The 20,864-nt window shown below is 38.3% G+C and overlaps 1 protein-coding gene across 1 annotated transcript in view; it reads left to right on the forward strand.

Annotated features, from left to right (window-relative positions):
- AZIN1 (antizyme inhibitor 1) overlaps nucleotides 1-18,226 on the forward strand; it is a 59,177-nt gene extending 40,951 nt beyond the window's left edge. The window contains 10 exon segments of the mRNA XM_038388873.2: nucleotides 2,122-2,256; nucleotides 6,816-6,897; nucleotides 8,144-8,218; nucleotides 9,830-9,995; nucleotides 10,970-10,991; nucleotides 10,993-11,086; nucleotides 16,052-16,099; nucleotides 16,102-16,268; nucleotides 16,919-16,935; nucleotides 16,938-18,226. Of these exon segments, the coding sequence (XP_038244801.1) occupies nucleotides 2,122-2,256; nucleotides 6,816-6,897; nucleotides 8,144-8,218; nucleotides 9,830-9,995; nucleotides 10,970-10,991; nucleotides 10,993-11,086; nucleotides 16,052-16,099; nucleotides 16,102-16,268; nucleotides 16,919-16,935; nucleotides 16,938-17,029 (898 nt within the window). The 3' untranslated portion in view covers nucleotides 17,030-18,226.
- The last annotated feature ends 2,638 nt before the right edge of the window (nucleotides 18,227-20,864 follow it).

The raw sequence follows: 20,864 nt of genomic DNA on the forward strand, positions 1-20,864 counted from the left end.
AAGTAATTTCATATTTTTGCATTGACTTGCTCTTGCTGCCTGTTCCAATCATGTGACTCTAGTTACTTGCATTCCTGGAGAGAATCCTGCACAGAAAATTGTAATTCTTCTCTGAAGATTTTCATCCATCTCTGTCGATGTTTGAAGAGGAACCTTTTTGAAGTGCTGGTTTCTCAGATTTTGGTGCTTTTACTATTCAGCCTTCTGAAGCATTCTTTTCTTCTAATCATTTTGTTTTGTAATTGGCTAATTTTTCTTTGCGGAGCCTTCACATTTTGCTAAAATCTGGAATTGACTGACTGAAAGAATCCAAAGGCAGTAATTAAGCTCAGGGTGTCATGTGACCTCTGGTAGGGAAAGAATGGCTCATGCTCCTATCCACTACCATTGCCTTTGTGGGCCAAAAAGCACCAAGATCTTGGACTTCCTCCAGCCTCACTTTAGCCAGCTGAGACCCAGGTGTGAGAATCCTGCAAGATATTTTGAGAAGAGCAGAATTACAAGATAAAGTAGTTTTTCTCTTTTTATCTTGTACAGTTGTTTTCCCTAGAAAATCTTTACTGATGCTTTATAATGCTGTCATGAAAACTCATGTTAACATCTTGGTTAACAAATGTTTTCAGACTAACCTTGGTGCTACTTAAGCTGTGTGTGCAAAAATAGATATATTTTTGGAGTTTTCATATGATGATTTCAGAGGATTTGATTTTGTCAAATAACTAGGCAATATATAGGTTTGTCCAAATGTTGTTGTTACAGAATACTGTATAACTAAAATTGTTTATTTTTGATAAATGATTTTTAAAAAATTCCTCTGAAGTGTTTGCGCTGGTGAAAGAGAACCAGGAAATGAAACTGGCCAGTCTACTTTAATTATCCAAAATGAGTGAAATGCCAGCAATAACAAATGGCATAAATGACGAGCAAGGATGCTGAAGGGCACACATGGAAGAAATGGAAGTTAGATTCCCCCCCACCCCAGGATATCCCTTTAAATTGTCTTTTGTAAATGTTTGCAATTTGAGGGTTTCATTAAATTTTTGGCAGCTGTTAGATTATCACATCACTGGTAGTAGCCAACAGTGTGCTTATCTTTGCTTGGCAAGGATACTGTGATCTTTCCTTTCAGATGCAGAACTTGCCAGTTATCCATGCCTTTTTCATCTCCAGATTGGATTACTGCAGTTCACTCTGTATGGGGTGCTTGGACTTCACCAGCCAACCTTCAGCTAGTGCAAAATGCGGCTTTTTATGTTTGATGGTGTTTCTCACTTGGGATTGAAAATGGAGTCTTTGACCCTTTTAGCTGACGTTGAGTGAGTTTGTATTAATATAATCTTGTGTTTGTACACTCTCTGGTTTTGATAGGCATGTCTTATCAAATTACCACTCCATAGCAATTAAAGCATAACAAGACTGATTAAATATCAGTTAATGAGACTCAGCTCACGAAGCCACAAGAAATTAGCCACCCCTGCTCTAGCCAAAGACTGAGTTAATAGGTCTTCTAGCTATGATATGCGAGACCCATTGGAGGAGGAGAAATGGCACTCAGACAGCAGCCTCCTTCTCACAGGCAACCAGGAAGTAATGGGGGAGGGAATGGAACACCCCTTGCAACCAGTCCAACTGCCAGTGGAGATGGGGGCATGGAAGGGGTCTCTACATGTATCAGACTTCTACCAGACAAGGCTGATGTAAGAAGAGAAACACACGCAGGCTCCAAAGGGAATCCCAGGGCACTCTTCCTCCTGCCAGCCAGGAGGAAAGGGCTGGAGAGAAGCCATCCCATTGTCACTAAAGAGCAGCTTTTGAGCAGCTTTTGAGCTTATGAGACGGTAACCCTTTCTTTATTACAGCACCCAACAGACTCTTGCTGCTACAACAGAGTCTTAGTTGCTGCATTTCCAAATCCCTTTTTCTTGTTGGCTCCATGTTTTAGCCCCTAATTGCTAGTTTTTTCTCTGTACAGGATTGTTTTTATTAGGTTCACTTGACTCATCCATCGATGGAGCTGGAGTACTGACAACATAATCAACTACTTCTGACAGTCTTCAGGCTTCACATGTGCTGATGATGGTGTAAACCAACTGTGCCCCAATCATCTTCCCCTTCTCTTAGGCTCTTACTACATATTGCCACAGAAGACATTAGTGGAGCTGAGGAGATGAACATGAAATTTGGCACCATGCTGAAGAGCTGTAGGCACCTCATGGAATGTGCTAAGGAGCTTGAAGTCCAAATAGTTGGTGTTAAGTGAGTAGCTTTTTCATTTTCCCTTTATGTGTAATATTAAATACTCAAACTTGGATTTAACTCAAATTATTTTTATTGTGCCAGTTTATTCTCCTTTCCTTATAGGGAACAATAAAATCCAGTTGCATTATTTGAGAATTTTTGGTGACACTTAAGCATTCAAATCAGTATGAAACAGAAAAGCAATTGCATTTGAGCTACATAAAGTGTCCGTGAATTTAAGGCAATCTATAGTGGGAATGTGAAATCTCTTCTGCTGTAGTCAGAAAAACTGCTAGAGCATTTCATCCACTGACTTCCCTCATCTTGATGTTGTGCTTTCCAGTGATTAGCTTTTATCTGTCTAACTCTGCATAGAAAATAAACAGTTGAATTGATAAAAGACAGTAGTTCAGTATGGGAAAATCAGGACAGATACTAGGTGAGATAATGCTGTAAGATTTAACTATGAAAAGTTTTTAGTGATGTCCATAGTAATCACTTCAAATTCAGAGTTCTAGTAATTTTAGTTTTTGACCTGTAGATGGCAGAGGATCTTCTTGAAGTGTTTTTAGTCTTCCTAAACTCAGTGACCTGTGGTACTTAAATCTAGAGTAAGCTCGATACACAAAGATGAAAAATTCTTATCACACTGATCAAAAATCGATGCACAAATTGTCTGTACGCTTTCAACTGCTGAAAAAACTTGTGGAATACTAATGAACATGTTTGATAGATTAAGGAAACAATAAAAATAAGAGGAATATTCCTTTATCAGTCACTGGGGGTGGGTTAAAAAATCTATTTTTTAACCTAAACAAATTCGGATTTTTAAATTAAATACATTTTTATTTTTTAATAAATGAACCTATTTAAAATTGAAGTTGGCAACGTATGTTAATGCCTAAACTTACTGTAACTCTTAAAGTATTAAAATTAAATTTAAAAAAATTCAAGCAGTATATGTTTGCTGCCAAAGTTTTAAAGAAAGTCGAAGCACTGAACTGATGGAAGTCATTGGCTAAGCACCTGGAACCAGAGTGTGTTTCATAGATCATAGATACTAAGGTCAGAAGGGACCATTCTGATCATCTAGTCCGACCTCCTGCACAGCGCAGGCCACAGAACGTCCACTCCTAAGAAAAACCTCACCCATGTCTGAGCTATTGAAGTCCTTAAATCATGGTTCAAAACTTCAAGGAGCAGAGAAGCCTCCCTCCAGTCAACCATGCCCCATGCTACAGAGGAAGGCAAAAAAACCTCCAGGGCCTCTCCAATCTGCCCTGGAGGAAAATTCCTTCCCGACCCCAAATATGGCAATCAGCTAAACCCTGAGCACATGGGCAAGATTCACCAGCCAGATACCCAGGAAAGAATTTTCTATAGTAAATCAGATCCCATCCATCTAATATCCCATCTCAGGGGATTTGGCCTATTTACCCTGAATATTTAAAGATCAATTACTTACCAAATCCCATTATCCCATCATACCATCTCCTCCATAAACTTATCGAGTAGAATCTTAAAACCAGATAGATCTTTTGCCCCCACTGCTTCCCTTGGAAGGTTATTCCAAAACTTCACTCCTCTGATGGTTAAAAACCTTTGTCTGATTTCAAGTCTAAACTTCCTGGTGGCCAGTTTATACCCATTTGTTCTTGTGTCCACATTGGTGCTGAGCTTAAGTAATTCCTCTCCCTCTCCTATATTTATCCTCTGATATATTTATAGAGAGCAAATATATTTATAGAGAGCAATATATTTATAGAGAGCAACTTTTGACAGCATTAGCTGCTTCTGCAAGTATAGAGAGAATATTTTCTTCATTTCAGTTTATTCAGTTAGTTCAGTTTAATGACTAATGTATTCAAATTTGAGAAACCAGTTGGGAGCTGAAAAAGTAGAGAAGCTTCTTCGGCTTTTCCATATACAAAATGAGGTGTCTGAGGATGAGATGAATTACTTATAAATCCTGAAGGACATGACCAGAAACAATTAGTTCAGTTCACTAACTGCAGATACTTCCTTTGTTTATAAATCCGTTTTAAATGCAAATATGTTTTGATAAACTTTATGTATTCAGCACATTTAAGGTATTTTTAACAAATTTTAAAAAGCTTTGTGCATTTTTAATTTAAATTCCAATTTCCTTTGAAATGTTGTTGACAAACATCACAAGTAAAATATTAATCTAGAAAATCATCTAGAACTGCTGCATCATTCACCATTTTCTATGATAATAAAATGCAAAAATCTGAATAAATGTATGTTAAGCTATAGAATTGCTTTGAAATATTGTTTATAGATAATGTATCCTCCTGATTAGCAAAAAGAAGTACCAAATTTAACCAACCAATGCAAATCACCCTTTCTTTAGAAAAGTAACTAAAATGTACAAATGCAAAACAGGATGAAAATTGATTTAAATTGATCTGTCACGTCTGTCACAATGAAGACTTAGACTCTGAATGAGGTATCAGTAGCTTAATCTGTCTAATTTTTGTCACTTCAGTAACAGTCATGTTGTGGCTGAGCTTACTTAGCACTAAGAATGAGAAGAGAACAAATTGTCAGCATACAGGGTTAAATCAGTTTGTCTAAAACTGTTCTAACTTAATTCTAGAAATGAAAATCAGTGGGGCCACATGGCTCACAAGGCTCCAAAAGAGGCAGAAATAGCTGGTTCTGAGTTTGTGCCTGGTTTTGTCACATTCTTCATTGTCTCCTTCCCTCTTTTAGATGTTTGGCCAAATAATCTGGAAAAGAACGCTTAGTCCACCCCGGCGGTGCAAGATTGGGCTCTAAAATATGTTAAAATACTCTATCCATTGTAGTTCAAACTTGCATTCTACTCTTTCTCCTTCCCATCATTTGGTTGTGCTGAGCCTTTCTTCTAGCTATGGGTCATCTGTTTTGCATTTTGTACCATTTTTTATTTATAAAACATCTTGTAGAATACTGAGTGAATACATGTTACATATCAAAGTATGCATGTTAGAGGTTGAATGGCTCAAGGGGATTGATAATGGGATACAGAGCCTTTCACCTCTAGATTGCTGCTTTGGTTCTTACCCAAGTTAGTAGTGATCAGAAGCGACCAATGGCTTTTGTGATCTTTACTCTATCTGATACAGAGTTAGTGTTTTTCGCAAGCACTGAAGCTTTATATTAGGGGCGTGAAACATAAAAAGATGTGAAGTGAACTGTAGTCTTCATCTAGTTCCCTTGGACAAGAGTCACACTCTTAATTGGCACCTTGTTGGCAAGCTGAGCAGAGTGGTCTAGTAGACTATATAACCATGGAAGCTGAATTACCTTCTCATCTCTCCAGTGTCAATATGAATACATTTTTATAAAGGAAATTTATATCTTCACAGTTGTATTTATATTTTTGTTCTGTACATAAATAAGACATCATCATTCTTCTGGGCTGTCAGAACAACAAAGTTCATAAGTACTACATCTCTTTTAAAAGGCCCTGTACTAGTGAGTGGGCACAAGGAACAATTTTTGTGAATAAACATGTCACAATATTTTAAGTTTCCGTGATGAAAATGTTTATTTTTTTGTGTCTTCTCCTGTCATAGTGAGATAGTAATCTTAGATTTCGAGACCAGACTGCTGGCTGAAACTGTGCTCTATTCCTTTCATGTCTGTAGTTTTAGATATGAGAAAATGACTGGTTTGTCTGATCTGTTCTTAGCCTCTCGTTTTCTAGCTAATGTTTTCTGTTCACCTGTTTCGAATTACCCCATCTCATCTGTGCAATCAATCTGTCTAGTCCACAATGAGAATAATCGTAAAGAGGATAATTGGGAATAACTGTTGTTCCCAATTGTTATACCGTCTATTGTTTTATTTCAGAGTAGCAGCCGTGTTAGTCTGTATTCGCAAAAAGAAAAGCAGTACTTGTAGCACCTTAGAGACTAACAAATTTATTAGAGCATAAGCTTTCGTGAGCTACAGCTCACTTCTTTGTACAGTTCTATAAACCTGCATTACAAGAGTTTTAATTCTCCAAAGCCTAAAATTCTGTTTAAAAAAAAAAAAATCAAAACTGATATGGACACTGTGGGTAGGGAGGTGCTAGGACTGTGTTTTAGAGTATTTTCGGTGACTGGTTCTCAGATGCTATCTCACTACTGAGCCTATTTTTCTTTATAAACTTATTTCAATAAACTATTTCTATGGATTCGCCATTAGGCAACTTTAACTGTCCTATCTTGAGAACACTGACACTGACATTTCCTTTTTAAAAAAGATTAGAATGCAGCCATTGTGCTGTACAAATTTGTCTTGTGGGCAAAATTAATGAGCTAGAAGGAAAGCAAAGATGTTCTTCCTATAGTCCTGTATATATTGCATACATTTCTTGTAAACAAATAAAACCTCAATCATCTATGCATGGAATATACATGCATTTCTACTACTATAAATACATGTGTACTGTCAAAACAATACTTTGTCAAATTCCCTTGAGTGATCTGCTGTACGTCCCTATTGGTCTTGATATATCAGTGGTCTGTTGTTAATGCAGGTTGTAGGTTTGTGTATTTATTATTATATTTCATTTCTTTTAGATTTCACATTTCAAGCTCTTGCAAGGAACCTCAAGTGTACATTCATGCTATATCTGATGCTCGGTGTGTGTTTGACATGGCTGTAAGTAATTATGCTAACATATGATTTAATAGTCATCATCCTACTATATTCTTGCTAATGGAGATAAGAAAAATTGTTTCCTAAAATGTGTCTTGCTAGTCTGATAAAGGTAGGAAAGATAATTGCTGTAAAGACCCTTCAAATAAAGGAAAGATTACACACAACTGAACAGTAAATTACAGACCTTACTTAGTATTTAATGTGAGACAAATACAATCAAAGGATGTTTTAGTGGAAGATTTTATTTTAAAATTTTCATTAAAGGCCAACTGCTTGCTTTTTTTTTTTTTTTTTTTTAAGTCCCAGAGCAGAGTATATTTGTAGCTTTCTAAGTTAAGAATACATCTTAAAAGTAAACTAAAATGTTTATCTACCAAGACCAGTGAACAGGTTTTGTTTTCTCTGCATGAGATGAAATCACTACCAACTGAACAATGCATGTGGCTGCCTTCCTTATGCTGCCTTGTATAATTATGTCATTGGGTTTTGCGGAGGGGAGAAACAGAACTCTGAATGATCCTCTTGGCAAAGAGGAACTGACGTGTTGACACTGGTAAATTAGTTTGTTGTTTTAGGCTATAAATGTATACTTCTTGTGTTAATGAAACAGATTTTTGTGTTGAAAATATTTCTGTTCGCTTTAAGTGAGAAAGAAAAGCTTAAGTTTGACTTCAGAAAAATCCAAGATAATGACCTTACTGTGATTATTGCAAAATTATTGATGTCATTAATTACACAAGGAAGACAGTTGAAGTTCCCACAGCAGTTTAACTCTTTCCTCCTTGTGCATATGCATTACAAGAGGGGCTTTCATTACATTATCATACCATGCAGCCATTTATATTATTCGTACTATTATGTGCATCTAATGTTATAAACATGTAATTCTTACCCACTATACTGTAGTAAAGTATTTACTGGACAGTGTGTTGCACTGTCCAGTTTTGTGAGGAAAAGACTCTTCTACTGTATACTCAACAGAAGCCAAATTAAGGTTGCTTTACTTTGGAATTGCTTAATTTATTTATTCTCTTTACTAATATTGCAGTAATGTTTAATGTAGAATAATACTAGATATAACCGGAGTGAATTGTTCACTGGAATACTCTTTACTGTATTTAAGATGTCACAATTTCATGTTTAAAATCATGAGCATACAATATTGAATGAGATTGGAGAGCTCTTCAATAAAAATTTTAATTTCTATTGTCTGCATACTTCAAGGCCTGTCTATACTTCCTTTTAGGAAGAATTTGGCTTTAAGATGAACATGTTGGACATTGGTGGGGGCTTCACAGGTTCAGAACTTCAGCTGGAAGAGGTATGCAACTCAGTGGAAGTTAGAACTAGCTTGCCTTTCATTTGTGAGTTTGGAGTTTTTTGACATGTCAGTTTCCAACTAATATTGATAGTTAAAACCTGGATTGACAGATTTAAAGCCATGGGGATGGACTGGATTATATGCCACAATTGCATTGTGGAGTCATTAGCAGAGAATTAGTACAGGTCCATGAAGTCCTGCTAGTTTCTCAACTCTGATTCCACTAATGTTACATAAATTATTCACAAAATTGTCCCTCAGGTGCTAAGGATTTACAAATGAGAGAAACCATTCTAAATTGACAGCAAACCAAAGCCTCGATTATCCTTGTAACTTTTAAAATGTTGCATACTTCTTACCATGAAGATTTTAGCCCTTTCTTCTGGAGGCAGTTCTTTTTACTGTGTTCATAGTGGATGAATACTGACCTGCTGCTGCAGCTGGAATTTTCAGTATTTTGGTTTAGAACTGAAGACACAATGCATCAGCTGGACATTTGCTTTAATGAGCTTTAAGATTTTTACTCTTAAAGCAGATCTATGCTGAAAATTTACAGTGGCATAGCTACATTTTGAGGGATGTCAAAAATCTATGGCCCTGAGAGACACAGTTAAGCCAACCTAAGCCATAGTGTGGACAGTGCTAGGTCAACAGATAAATTCTTCCATTGACCTAGCTCCACCTCTCACGGAGGTGGATTACCTACAAGCTATGACAGAACCCCTCCTGTTGCTGTAGTAAGTGTTTACATTGAAGCATTTTAAGTGTAGACAGAGCCTCATTTGATCTCTGGTTTGGTGTCATGACCTGGTCACTAGTGAATAATGATGATTTAGACTGATCACTGTATTTGTGTACTCTTAAAGATAAACTCCCAAAGCCTGGGGTGCTGAAATGAATACGTTCAAACAGCTAAAATCATTAACAAAACTTTGAAAATTGCCTGCTTAGTGTTTGCCTTATCAAGTAGTTGTGGACAAGTCATGCAAGACTATGGCATTAATACTGAAGTTAAAAATCAGATTAATTTTGGGTAAATTCAGTGAATACCATCTGTTTCTTTATTTGTCAAGATGCAAAACTATTGAGGATAGTTGACCAAATTGCTTTTTTGTTTTTAAACGCAACCCTGATGCATTTCATGGATTCATCAATAATTTTACAACATCTGTTGTAGTACAACCACTATGAAATTACTTAAATGGGTGATTCAGTCATTTGGATGACTTGGACTTTACTGGAGACTGAAATAATGATACTTAACTCCTTTGTAAAGCGCTTTGAGATCTACTGATGAAAAGCACTATACAAGAGCTAGCGATTATTATTAGGTGCCTAGGTATGGCATCAGTATCCCAAAAGTAACACCCATTTTATTTTTGTAAATCTTAACTGTGGTGTCTGAGACTTGATTCAGCAAAGGCCCAATATGGATAGTAAAAATCAGCTTATGTCCAACTCACCAGCACTGTAAATTGTTGGCTGGGAATTTGTGACAGAGGACTTCTGTGTCTGATTTATCAATCCAGCACCTTTCACAAGACTTATAAATAAACTTCAAAATAAATCAGATGAGCAATCTAAACATTAGCTATGACTTCAATTTCCTAGGTTAATCATGTCATCAGTCCATTGTTGGATGTCTACTTTCCTGAAGAATCCGGTGTTAATGTGATTGCAGAGCCTGGATGTTATTATGTTTCATCTGCATTTACTCTAGCAGTTAACATCATTGCAAAGAAAGCTGTTGAATACGATAAATTTCTTCCCTCTGGAAGTAAGCAATATATTTGTTTTGTACATGTGTGAATCAGTACAAATAAGTCTCCATTTTTGTCAGCATAGCTCCATTTTATGTGCAGATCATGAATTATGCTTTTTAAATATTCTGTTCAATAAATGGCTCATACTTGAGTCTGTCTGTTTTTTAAGGTTCTGTACCTATGTTAATCTTGGGTTTGGCAGAATTAAGTGTGATTTTTTTTAAAAATAATTGATTGTTTTGAAGCATTTTTTTTCATTTTTATATTTAAAATTTTCACCTTTGCAGAATATTATGTGGCATGGTCAGACAATACTTACTTTGTTATAGTAGATGTTGAGTTTCAAAAAGTCCAAATTTTTTATAACTGTTAAAACAAATTATCAACATCATGTCAAAATATATAAAATGAATATCATTAATCAAACGCTAATAAATTCTCAAGCAGCGTTTTTCTTTCTTTGCCTATCTGTATATTTTGTTATCATTGGTGGAAATATTTTTTCATCAGTTGGTGTGTGTGTACAGTAAAAAACATTTACCGATAAAAATTTAATCCTTCCAAGCCTGGTTAATCTGTACCTTTGTTAATTTTCTGTTTTCTGTGTTTGTTTAGCATTGCTTTTTTCCTCATTAGTAAATAGATGTGACTCATCTATGATCTTCAGGCATCCTATCAGCATATAATTACAGCTGTATTGGGGCAGATGAAAGAACATGCAATGGAGCTACTATTCTCCATCTTTTACTAAAATGGAATTTTTTGGATGTTTTCAATAATAACTGAAATATCAATATGCAAAATGTGTCCTTAAGCATAGCCTTTAGCGGTAGGCTTGAATGGATATTGTAGTTTCATAATTACACTCCTTCCCCAACATTCTTATCCCAGTGCATGTTTTACATACTCTGGGGGGTGGGGATTAACTTACATATTTTTATAATAAAAACATTTAATTTGCAATCCTTTGTAACAATTTTTCTTCCAGTGGAGCAAACCAGGAGTGATGATGCCAATCTTTATGTACTACATGAACGATGGTGTTTATGGTTCTTTTGCAAGTAAATTGTTTGAAAAATTTAATACCATCCCAGAGGTTCACAAGGTGAGTCTATATCATATTCTTACAGAATATTTACAAAGGATTATTCTTTTGTGGGGAAATAATGCAGATCCATTACAATGGATCTTATTCCTGTTTGCAGCTTCTTTGGGGCAGTAACCAGACCTGCCACTCAGACAGGTGCAAATGGCCACACCCCTGAAGACCTAGCCACTTCTAGCCAGTTTGAACTGCCTCCAGCAGCTGCAGCAGGGCTTTACCAGACGACCTCCTCAGAGCAACAACAAAACAACCAAAAAGGATTCTAAGCATTACTGGGCTTTTTATTTTGCCTTGGAAGGGGTGTGGGTGAGTGGAGGAGTTGTGCTCTGCAGCAGGCTTGCTGAAACACCTTCCCCCCCACCCCATTTTGATACCAGAGTTGCTGGCTGCAGAAGTTTCCATTTTAACCTGTCTGGACATGAAACTGTTCCACCAGAGCAGCAAGGCAATTAGAGGAATAGAGAAGTTGGAAGAAAAGGGCGCAAAAATGTCTGGGCTAACTGGACCTCACTTTACGCCATGGTCGGCTATGCCAGAACTGCCTGGCCAGCTGAACTCAGCTTGTTTTGCCAGTTAGCCATGTGCTACCTGCCTGACTAATGGGTCCCTGCTCTTTGCAAGTCAGCCATGCCCCAGACTGCCAGTCTTGGAGGGCTGAGGTAGAGAGCAGCCCAGAGGTGGAGGAACAAGCAGCAGTAAAGGGTGTCTTGGCCCACTACTTGTTTCTAATTTACTTCACCCTCTTCAACAAGGTGGGAGTCGTCCCTTATGGAAGCCTGCCTTGCCCACCCTAGGATTCGGTGAGACAACTTGGGTGTTAACTGTTATGTAGCACTACAGGGCCCACTAGGGGATTTAGTGAGACAAAAGGGTTGTGCCATGTGATTGTTTTCCCTGCTCCTTCCACAGGCAGGGATTTAAGGGGCTTCTATAAAATTCAAGGGCTCATCTCAAAAAAAAAAAAAAATTATTTCTATACAACCACACCTGCTGTGCTTTCTCCTGACCCCCTCTGTTGATATTCTGTTACCACAGAATACGGAAGCTGAGAGGGACATAAAAGGCACACTATGGACTCTAATCACAGGTGTCACTCCTCCTCAGAGGAAATTTCTAAGGCTTGATTTTTTCCTAGTAAAAAAGAGGAGAAAAAGGTGCAGGGACTTCCTTCCACTTGTCGGTCACCACAATACAGGAAGAACTCAGGTTTTTTTCTTTTGAGGAGTAATCAGAAACCATTCTCAGGAGTATTTGGTGGGGACTCTGTATGCCTCCAACTAAGCTCCTGCAAAAGGAAACATGGGGATTGTGAGGGAAGGGGAATTAGTTCATCCACAAGCAAATTTGTGATAATTTGTACTCCCAATGTTGATTCAGTCTTCATGTTAAAGAAACTGATGATCTTTATTTAAAAGAATATTTTAAAAACCAAAACAACCCCTGAGCCAGCTCAGCAGTCTTTTGTGCCTCCACATCTTGGACTTGAACCAGGCATATGTGGCCAGACTACATTTTGCCCATTGTATCATTAAGAACCTTCAGGCCAGCAGCCTTGTTGAGAAAGATTTCCTTAGCTCTCCCACATCAAAACAGCCGGAGATTTACAGTAAGAGCAAAAAGCTCAACTCAATCACAGCACCAGCTCTGCCTGAGGCTATAGAAATCCAATCCCCAGGCCAAGTAGGTACTCGTTACTGCTGAGTAGCATGGAGGCACACACTTTAGTGACCTATAAACAAACCTGCCTTGGAAACCTGCTTACATAAAATAATTTTAAAACATACTAATCATCTAAGGAGCTCTGATAACTCAAAAGGAGAAACAGACTCTTCTATGGGTCTTGGCACTCTTTGATCCAGCTAAGACTTAGAGGAGGGTGTAACCATGCTGGTTCTGGTGGGACCCAATTGAGAGTGCCAGTTCAGGACAAATTGCTTCAAGCAGGGCAGTTACAGCCCAAGACTGGGGTTTTTCCACTTCTAAGGCAAACCAAACCAGCCAGCCAGAGAGAACTTTGGTTTTACCCCACTGGCTAACCACAAGTCACACAAGCAATTCCCTTAGACACTCCAGTTTCCCAGAATCACCACCAGTGCCACTATTTTATGGGGATAAATGGTGATAAAAACCAATGCCCCAGTAAAAGAAAAAGGTTCTCCCGATCCCATAGGACCAAGCCCCAGACCCAGGTCAATATACAAATCAGATCTTGCTCACAAATCATGCTGTTGCCAATCCTTTAGAATCTAAAGTCTAAAGATTTATTAATAAAAGGAAAAAGATATAGATGAGAGCAAGAATTGGTTAAATGGAATCAATTACATACAGTAATGGCAAAGTTCTTAATTCAGGCTTGTAGCAATGATGGAATAAACTGCAGGTTCAAATCAAGTCTCTGGAGTACATCCACATCTGGGATGGGTCATCAGTTCTTTGTGTAGAGCTTCCATTTGTAGCAAAGTCCCTCCAGAGGTAAGAAGCAGGACTGAAGACAAGGTGGAGGAGCTGCAGCAGCTTTTTATAGACTCTTGCCATGTGGTCTCTGCTTTCTTTGTCCCAAAGACAAGCTGTCCATCACACGGCATGGAAAAACCTCAGAGTTCTGTCCATAGGCATGTCCCTGCATACCTTGCTGAGTTACAAGGTATATCTGCCTTCTTTCAATGGGTCGGTTGTATAGCTGATGTCCTTAATAGACCATCAAGCAGGCTAGGCAGAGCTGACACCAACTTGTTTGGGGTGTCACCCAGAAGCATAGCATAAGTTTGAAATACAGACAGTATAGAGCCAATATTCATAACTTCAACTCCAAAGTCACAGGATGGAGACAAAGTTCTACCCCTGCACCAATTCATCATTATTGATGTGAACACCTGTCTACAGGTTATTATGTAACCATGCTGGAGGAGATATTGGCATCATGGGGCAACAGACTACATTACTCATATACCCCTTTATTCTGTGGCCTACCTGCCTTTCTGAGGCTGTCCTCCAAAGTGATAGTTAACATTGTTTTCGCCTCAAGCAGAAAAAGGTTCTTGTATACATGTGCTAAGATGACTTGCTCATCAGAAAATGCCCACACAAAAGAGATAAACCATACAGTTCATATTCTTTCCTGAACAACATAGTTTGTCAATATCACAAACATCTAAATGAGATCATACTGGCCTATTACTTCTGGGAATAGTTAGAACTATCAACCTCCACTCCAAGCCAGTGGTCAGGGGCACAGTGTCCTTTGTTCTCCAGTCACATTTGTCAGGGCGCTGTTATCTTGGATAAGAACAGAGGTCTCTAGGAACAACATACTGTTGTATGGTTTTTCTCCATAAATTCGTGGGCATGTAGGACTCTCTTTTTGTGCCATTGCCAGGGGTACTTGGAAGAGAGGGTATGTTGCAATGAGAGGATTGGTGGAGAAAATCTATAGCAGCTTCAAAAGCGGAAACCGCATTCAGAGAACAATTTCATCCAAGTTAAGGCAAGAACAGACTTCTAACACAGTATCAAGGGGATCAAAATAATTAGGCCTTAAGAGCCGTCCTGATCAGCCAAGATTTAGCAGTGGTCCATTACAAACACTTCAGTAATACATTTAAACAGGACAGAGTACCAATCCTCAACCTGGATGAGCATCTAATCTTCGCTGTTCCTGGCTGCATATTTGAAAAGAGCAAAAAAAAAAAATCTTCTTCCTTATGTATATTCAAGAACTACATATAGATAAATAAATATAGCAGGTGGTTAAAGTAAAGGAAAAATCCAGAAGAGCAGAGACTACAGCCTAAGGTCTTTGAGTGAAGAGTCATCCCTGAGTCACCTGTGTGTCAATGGACATATCTGCAGCCATAACCAGCAAAGACGAGTCTCCTTTCTGATGAAGAAATTAATGGGCTGCAGGCATGATTATGCACCTTTCTTCCAGGCCAAAAGTCTGACTTACTTTTTGATCACAGTATTCTCCAGGACAAACAAACAAGGCAGAAGTTAGCCATGGTGGCCTCCATGCTAGTCAAGGAAAATTCTAGGTCTCATGTAGAATTCAGGTGTCAAACCACCACTCAGCTATGGTCTCCTCTACAAAAAGAATCTGCTCCCAGGACAAAATTCTGTACCCAAGTCCAGAAAATCAAATCTTAACGACATTATGGAGAGGTATAATTAAAATAGGATAGTCAGATGTGTTACACGTCTTCAGCCTTGAAAAAAATGTTTTACAAAACAGGACATCTTCAAGGGCTTGGTCTATGCGTGTCATGTTACGTTATTGGCCTTCATGGAACAGGCAAGCATGCCCCCCACCAAAAAACTGGTGCTCATTCATTCAGAGCCACTCATCTCATTCTTCCTGTTTCCTTCACGGAAATGGTGCGGCTTTTAGACACCCTGACTTTGTAATGGCTCTGTGGACTTTGCCTGTGAAAAAGAATAGGGAAACTTACCATTCTTTCTCAAAAATATCCTTTCTTCCAGTCGTAAAAGTCTGCAGATCCAACCCCAGCACTAGGATTGTGGTCTGAGGAAGACTTCAGCCATCACACTCGCCTCCATTTTCTTTGGGGACACAATATACATTTCCTTGGGGTGGAATTTGAAGTTAGGGACAGAATATATTGGGGGTGGATTTCAAGTTGCTCTGCAGCAGAAAATGTTATGATCTTGTCTGTTAACCTGTGATTAACCTTTAAAGGACTTGGCACTACAAAAACAGCTTTGGAAGTATCTTGAACTGGCTAGGTTTTTAGGGTAGGGCCACTCCCAGACTGCCTGATTGACAAGTCTTTTCTGCCCCAAGAAGCTGCAAGGCAGGCGTGAGAACCCATTGTAATGGATCTGTGGACTTTTTCCCTAGAAGAAAGGAATTTTTAAATGACTTTAGTATCAATGTTCTTTTTCTAATTGTGTCTGTAAAACTTTCTTTTGCCTTAAACTAAAGCCTGATTTGACTGGATTGTTTTGTAGAAATACAAGGAAGATGAGCCTCTGTTTGCCAGCAGCCTTTGGGGGTCCGGTCCTGTGATGAGCTTGATCAAATTGTGGAAAACTGTCTTCTTCCTGAGTTGAGTGTCGGAGACTGGCTGATCTTTGATAATATGGGTTCTGGTACCTTGGGTCAACAGTCTGCCTTTAATGATTTTCAGAGACCACCAATTTACTACATGATGTCTTTCAGTGACTGGTAAGATGATGTTCTCAATATTTGCTGTGGTGGTTGCACTCAGCTTTTTTTCCCCCTGAAAACATTTAATCATAATCTTACAGTTGGATGCATAGTGATTGATAGGAAGATTTATTTTTTAAAAAAAATCAACTTAGACAATTAGTTCATGTTTCTTTTTTAAAATGCTACCACAGTATTTCACCTTTCAAACAAGACTACATTAACATGAACTAGGTATTCTCACCAGTAGTGTCCATGCAGGGCAGTTGGAGCACAATGGTTTGGAGTGCTCTACAGTTCACAACCCCATAGTCTACCCTGTGTGTGGTGTAGACAAGCCTTTCATTTAAGACAATGGTAGAATGCATACAGTTGTAGGTATTGCTTTGCTGGCTGGTGAGTCTCTGTGCAGCTGACCAATGTGTTAAAAGGAAGTGTTGTGATAAGCACAGCCTATAACATATATTCACCATCAAGTAAATACCGTAATGCACGTATTACTAAGGTGGAAAAGGTTAACTTAATCTTAAGTCTGCCAAATAATTTTTTTGTTTAGATTGAATATTGAACTTAATGCTGGTTTCCAATGTTGAAGCCGCCATGAGAACTTTAAAACTCTCAGGTGCTATGCTTCCTGAACATACCTCTGTTATAGCTTTCTGCTGTAGGTATGAGATGCAAGATGCTGAATTACTTCAGACACATTGATGAAGAACTTCTTCTTTGTGCCTTCTTGCATTCAGCTGAGCCCAGAAGACAGCTTTTCCACTGCAGCTTAAACAGGCAGTAACGCTTCATGTAGACTTGCAGTTGCAAGCCTGTAGTTTGTCTGGTCAACATTCCACTGTGGAATTAAAATGGAACAATCTTGAATTCAACTCATTCTCTTCAAAACTTGAAAATTAGTAATAGCTAATTGGGACCAGGCAAAACCAGCTACAACTACAATTCACTGGGGTGGGAGGGTTAGATAATAGTGTCCAGATTTAAACTTGCCAGTTCGTTCAACCCCTGAGCGTTTAAATAAAATATGCAACAAAATGGATGACTTAGTCGAGATGGAAACCCATCACTTGGGTTCTCAGTTAAACAGTTTACATACAAGTACACAGTTTTTATACTAAGGATTCCTGTTAGAAAGTCTTGTAAAGTTATTGTCTTTCACCCAGATATATCAAATGTCAGTGGGAGACTAGTGTGACTTCATTAGAGATGTTCAGTGTATTTAGTGTGTAAATTTGTGCTTTGAACTGTAGTTCAATAAATGTAAAATTGCATCATAGTATTTGTTGTATTTGCCCTTGACGTAACCCATGTATGATTGCAATAAAACTTTGTGTAGATTTTTTTTCAGGCTCTCTTTGTGAGAGGGACTAGATAGCAGTGAAATGGATATGTAGATGATTGTTTTGAAAAGATTTTTTTTTTTCTTCCAGCCTATTATTTCAGGTTTAGGTTGGCAGAACATTAAATGATGAATAATTAATTTAAGTAAATTAAGTTTGGTGAGCTAGTGTGAAGGGAAGTTCAGATGATAAGTTCCTGGCAAGCTGAAATGCAGTTTGTGGTGTTGCTTCAACATAAACTAAATTATATTAACATTTCTAACACCAAAAATATCAAACCTTCAAGGCAACAGTAGTGAATAGCAGTACCTAGGAGGGAGGTAGCTGTAGCTAGAATGCATGTAGTACCCATGTAGAAATATGAATTACAGCTGTACTGAATGTTGAATAGAAATGTCAGTTCCCTTTTTTGAACTAGCTTTATAGAAAACCTTCAACTAGTCCTGTACAGCATTGTCTTTGTAATAGAAGGGCTACATGTCTTCAGAAACCTTGATGCTCTTTTGCACTGTACTTTTGTGTATTTAAATAACAGCAAAGCACACCAACTATATATGCCAACTAAACTTAATAACTGAAGCTGTTCAGTGGAATTACTTGTTCTGTTATTAAAGTCTCTTGATTCTTTTCTCCAGTCCTCCATTTGCTTTTTCATTTTAACTTATTTTTCTTGCTAACCTGAAACTGTTAGGAGTCAGGATTTTTAAATACTCCTGGCTATTTTGCTAAATCCTGGATCTCTGAATCAAAAGCATTAATTAGAAAATAGAAGATGATTTTTTAGCTCCTTACCTGGGGGTGTGAAATTTCCACCTCACATGTACAAATGCATTTGTACATTAGTGCCAACTGGCAGGAAACCCAAGTTTGCAGTTCAGAAAGGCTAAGAATACATAATATTGTATACCTTTAAAGGTGGAAAGAAGGTGAGTTTATCATGGAATGATCCTTTCACCTTAGACTTCCAGCACCAAGGGCTTGCCTACACACAGTTTTATACCTGTATCTACAGTCACAGTAGGGAATTGTACAATGCTGTTTCTCAGTTGATAGAATGGTGTAGGCCAGTCCTAAGGGAAGCACTAAGGCCCAAATCATCAGAAGTATTTAGGTATCTAAGTACCATTGAAATCAGTGGCTGTTAGTGCTTAAATGAATTGTTCCTGTCTGTTGAAGGGATAGGTTGAAGATGGACATGTTTTAATAATTATTTATGGGGGTTAATACTTTGGGAGTTAGTTTCTTATGGAAAATCTAGCCATTAGCCCAAATTTCTCTAGGTTTGAAAGAGTCCGTGTACTCTTGTCCTCCAGTGGAAGGTTTGGTTGAAATCCTAAACAAATGCAAAACATCAGCTAGGGTTATCTGAGATAATGTTGCAGGATTCTGCTGTGGAGCCTTAAGGAGAATTGTTTTATGTTAAACTTGCAGCTCAGTTGCAAATAATTCCATTGTAAATGATATGGTGGTCAGTTCAGACATACCTATTGTATATGAAGAGAGTTTGCCATAAAAAAATTGTTTGAACCCAGTATGTGTTTCAATTTGATGCTAAAATTGTTACCATCATTTGTTTACAATATTGTAATTTCAGTTCAGAAGTTAAAATATAAACCTGAATGATTTCTATATAGTAATTGAACTGTAATGTAGCTTTGTCATGCTGAATACACATCTACAACTTCTTGCTCAGAAAACTACTCTTGTGGACCTTGGTAGATAAATACAGTGGGGATTTAAACCATTAATTTCCATGATTTTAATATCCAAGCGCTGTTTCCAGTACACTGGAATGTATACCCAAACAGGGCTCAGTGTTACACTAGACCCATGTTCACAAAACGATTAATACTTCTTGCTGAAGTACTACATCAATACATTTGACAATTTTGTATATATGTTTTGGCATTTCCAAGTGTTCCTCACCACTCTTTAATTAGGCACCACAACTTGAGGCAATGGTCCCCTCTTTATTTGGTATAAACAGCTACTCAAACTCTGTCAGTATCTTTTCAGTAGGGAAAGACACTTTTGTAGTTGCTTCTGCTCTGCTCTAAGCAACCAGTCACATCAATGTGATTTAGTAATCCATTGCTGGCTACCAGTCACCTAAATATAAATTTAACCTTGACTAAGGGTTGTCACCTAGCTAAGGTGAGTTCTGTGTCAAGGTGGGTAAAATTCCATTCCCCATCTCATTACTTTTAATGAAAGCACTCCCCCACTACTATGGGAACACCAAAGAGATTAATACTCTTAATGGGCTGTACATGATGCTTGAGAGAACAGGGAAAGTTATGAAAAACCATTTCATTGTATATTTAGGAAAACAAACTGGATTTTACAACTGACCCTACTTCCCTCAGAAGATACCTGCTAAATAAATGGCTAGAATTTGATAGACTAGGGCTGCTAGTCTAAATTTAATCTTGCATCTTGGTTGCTGGTGACCTCCCTGTAATTGGGCACAGCCCAGGCACCAACTCCAAGAGGCATATGATGAGGTTGTGACATCTCAGCTTTCATTAAAACAAAAATATTGAAAATGTAAACTGAGCATAGTTAGAGAGAGTTCTGCCTGAGTTTGTAGAGTCAAACAGCAGTGCTGAGACATGAGGTTCTTGGCTATAAAGCCCAAGATCCACTGCTGCTTTAGTAGGCCCTACCAACAGCACCCTAGCACGGACCTTGGTGTGTGGCAGCAAGGGAGTGTAGAGGCTCCCCCACACCAGTTCTTAAGATAAATAATAGTAAGACCCCAGTACTTACCCTAGAAGATATGGTCACCCCTGCAAGGGAGATGGAACCCAGAAGTGGTAGACCCTGACTTTGTTGCTCATGGAGCCCGACAAGGTACCTGCTGCCACCGTCTCTGGGAAGGAAGGTAGGCCCACAGCCACTTCAGGTGCTGGGCAGGATGGGGGGCAAGCTGTGGCATGCCAATGGGCCTTTGATAGTCTTAATCCATTCCTGTCTGTGAACACCAAGGCTTTAAGTATTCAACCCTTCAGTTCACACAGAAGAATAGCCTAAACTCATTGTTTTAGATCATCTCCTTTCCTACCTGACGCCAACTAGAAATCTGCATCCTGAGAGTTTCCATGGTAAAATGCAATAGCCATAAGACACATCTTTTATTAAAAAAACCCTTCTTAAGAAGATGGGGGAGCTACAGATGGTGGTCATGCAGGCATACCATTTTACTACTGCAGTGTTGCCTCCCTCTGCCCCCAATCTCCTGGAGAGAAGCGATATGGATCGGCTTTTT

This window comes from Dermochelys coriacea, chromosome 2, assembly GCF_009764565.3.
Source record: "Dermochelys coriacea isolate rDerCor1 chromosome 2, rDerCor1.pri.v4, whole genome shotgun sequence".
Classification (NCBI taxonomy): Eukaryota; Metazoa; Chordata; order Testudines; family Dermochelyidae; genus Dermochelys; species Dermochelys coriacea.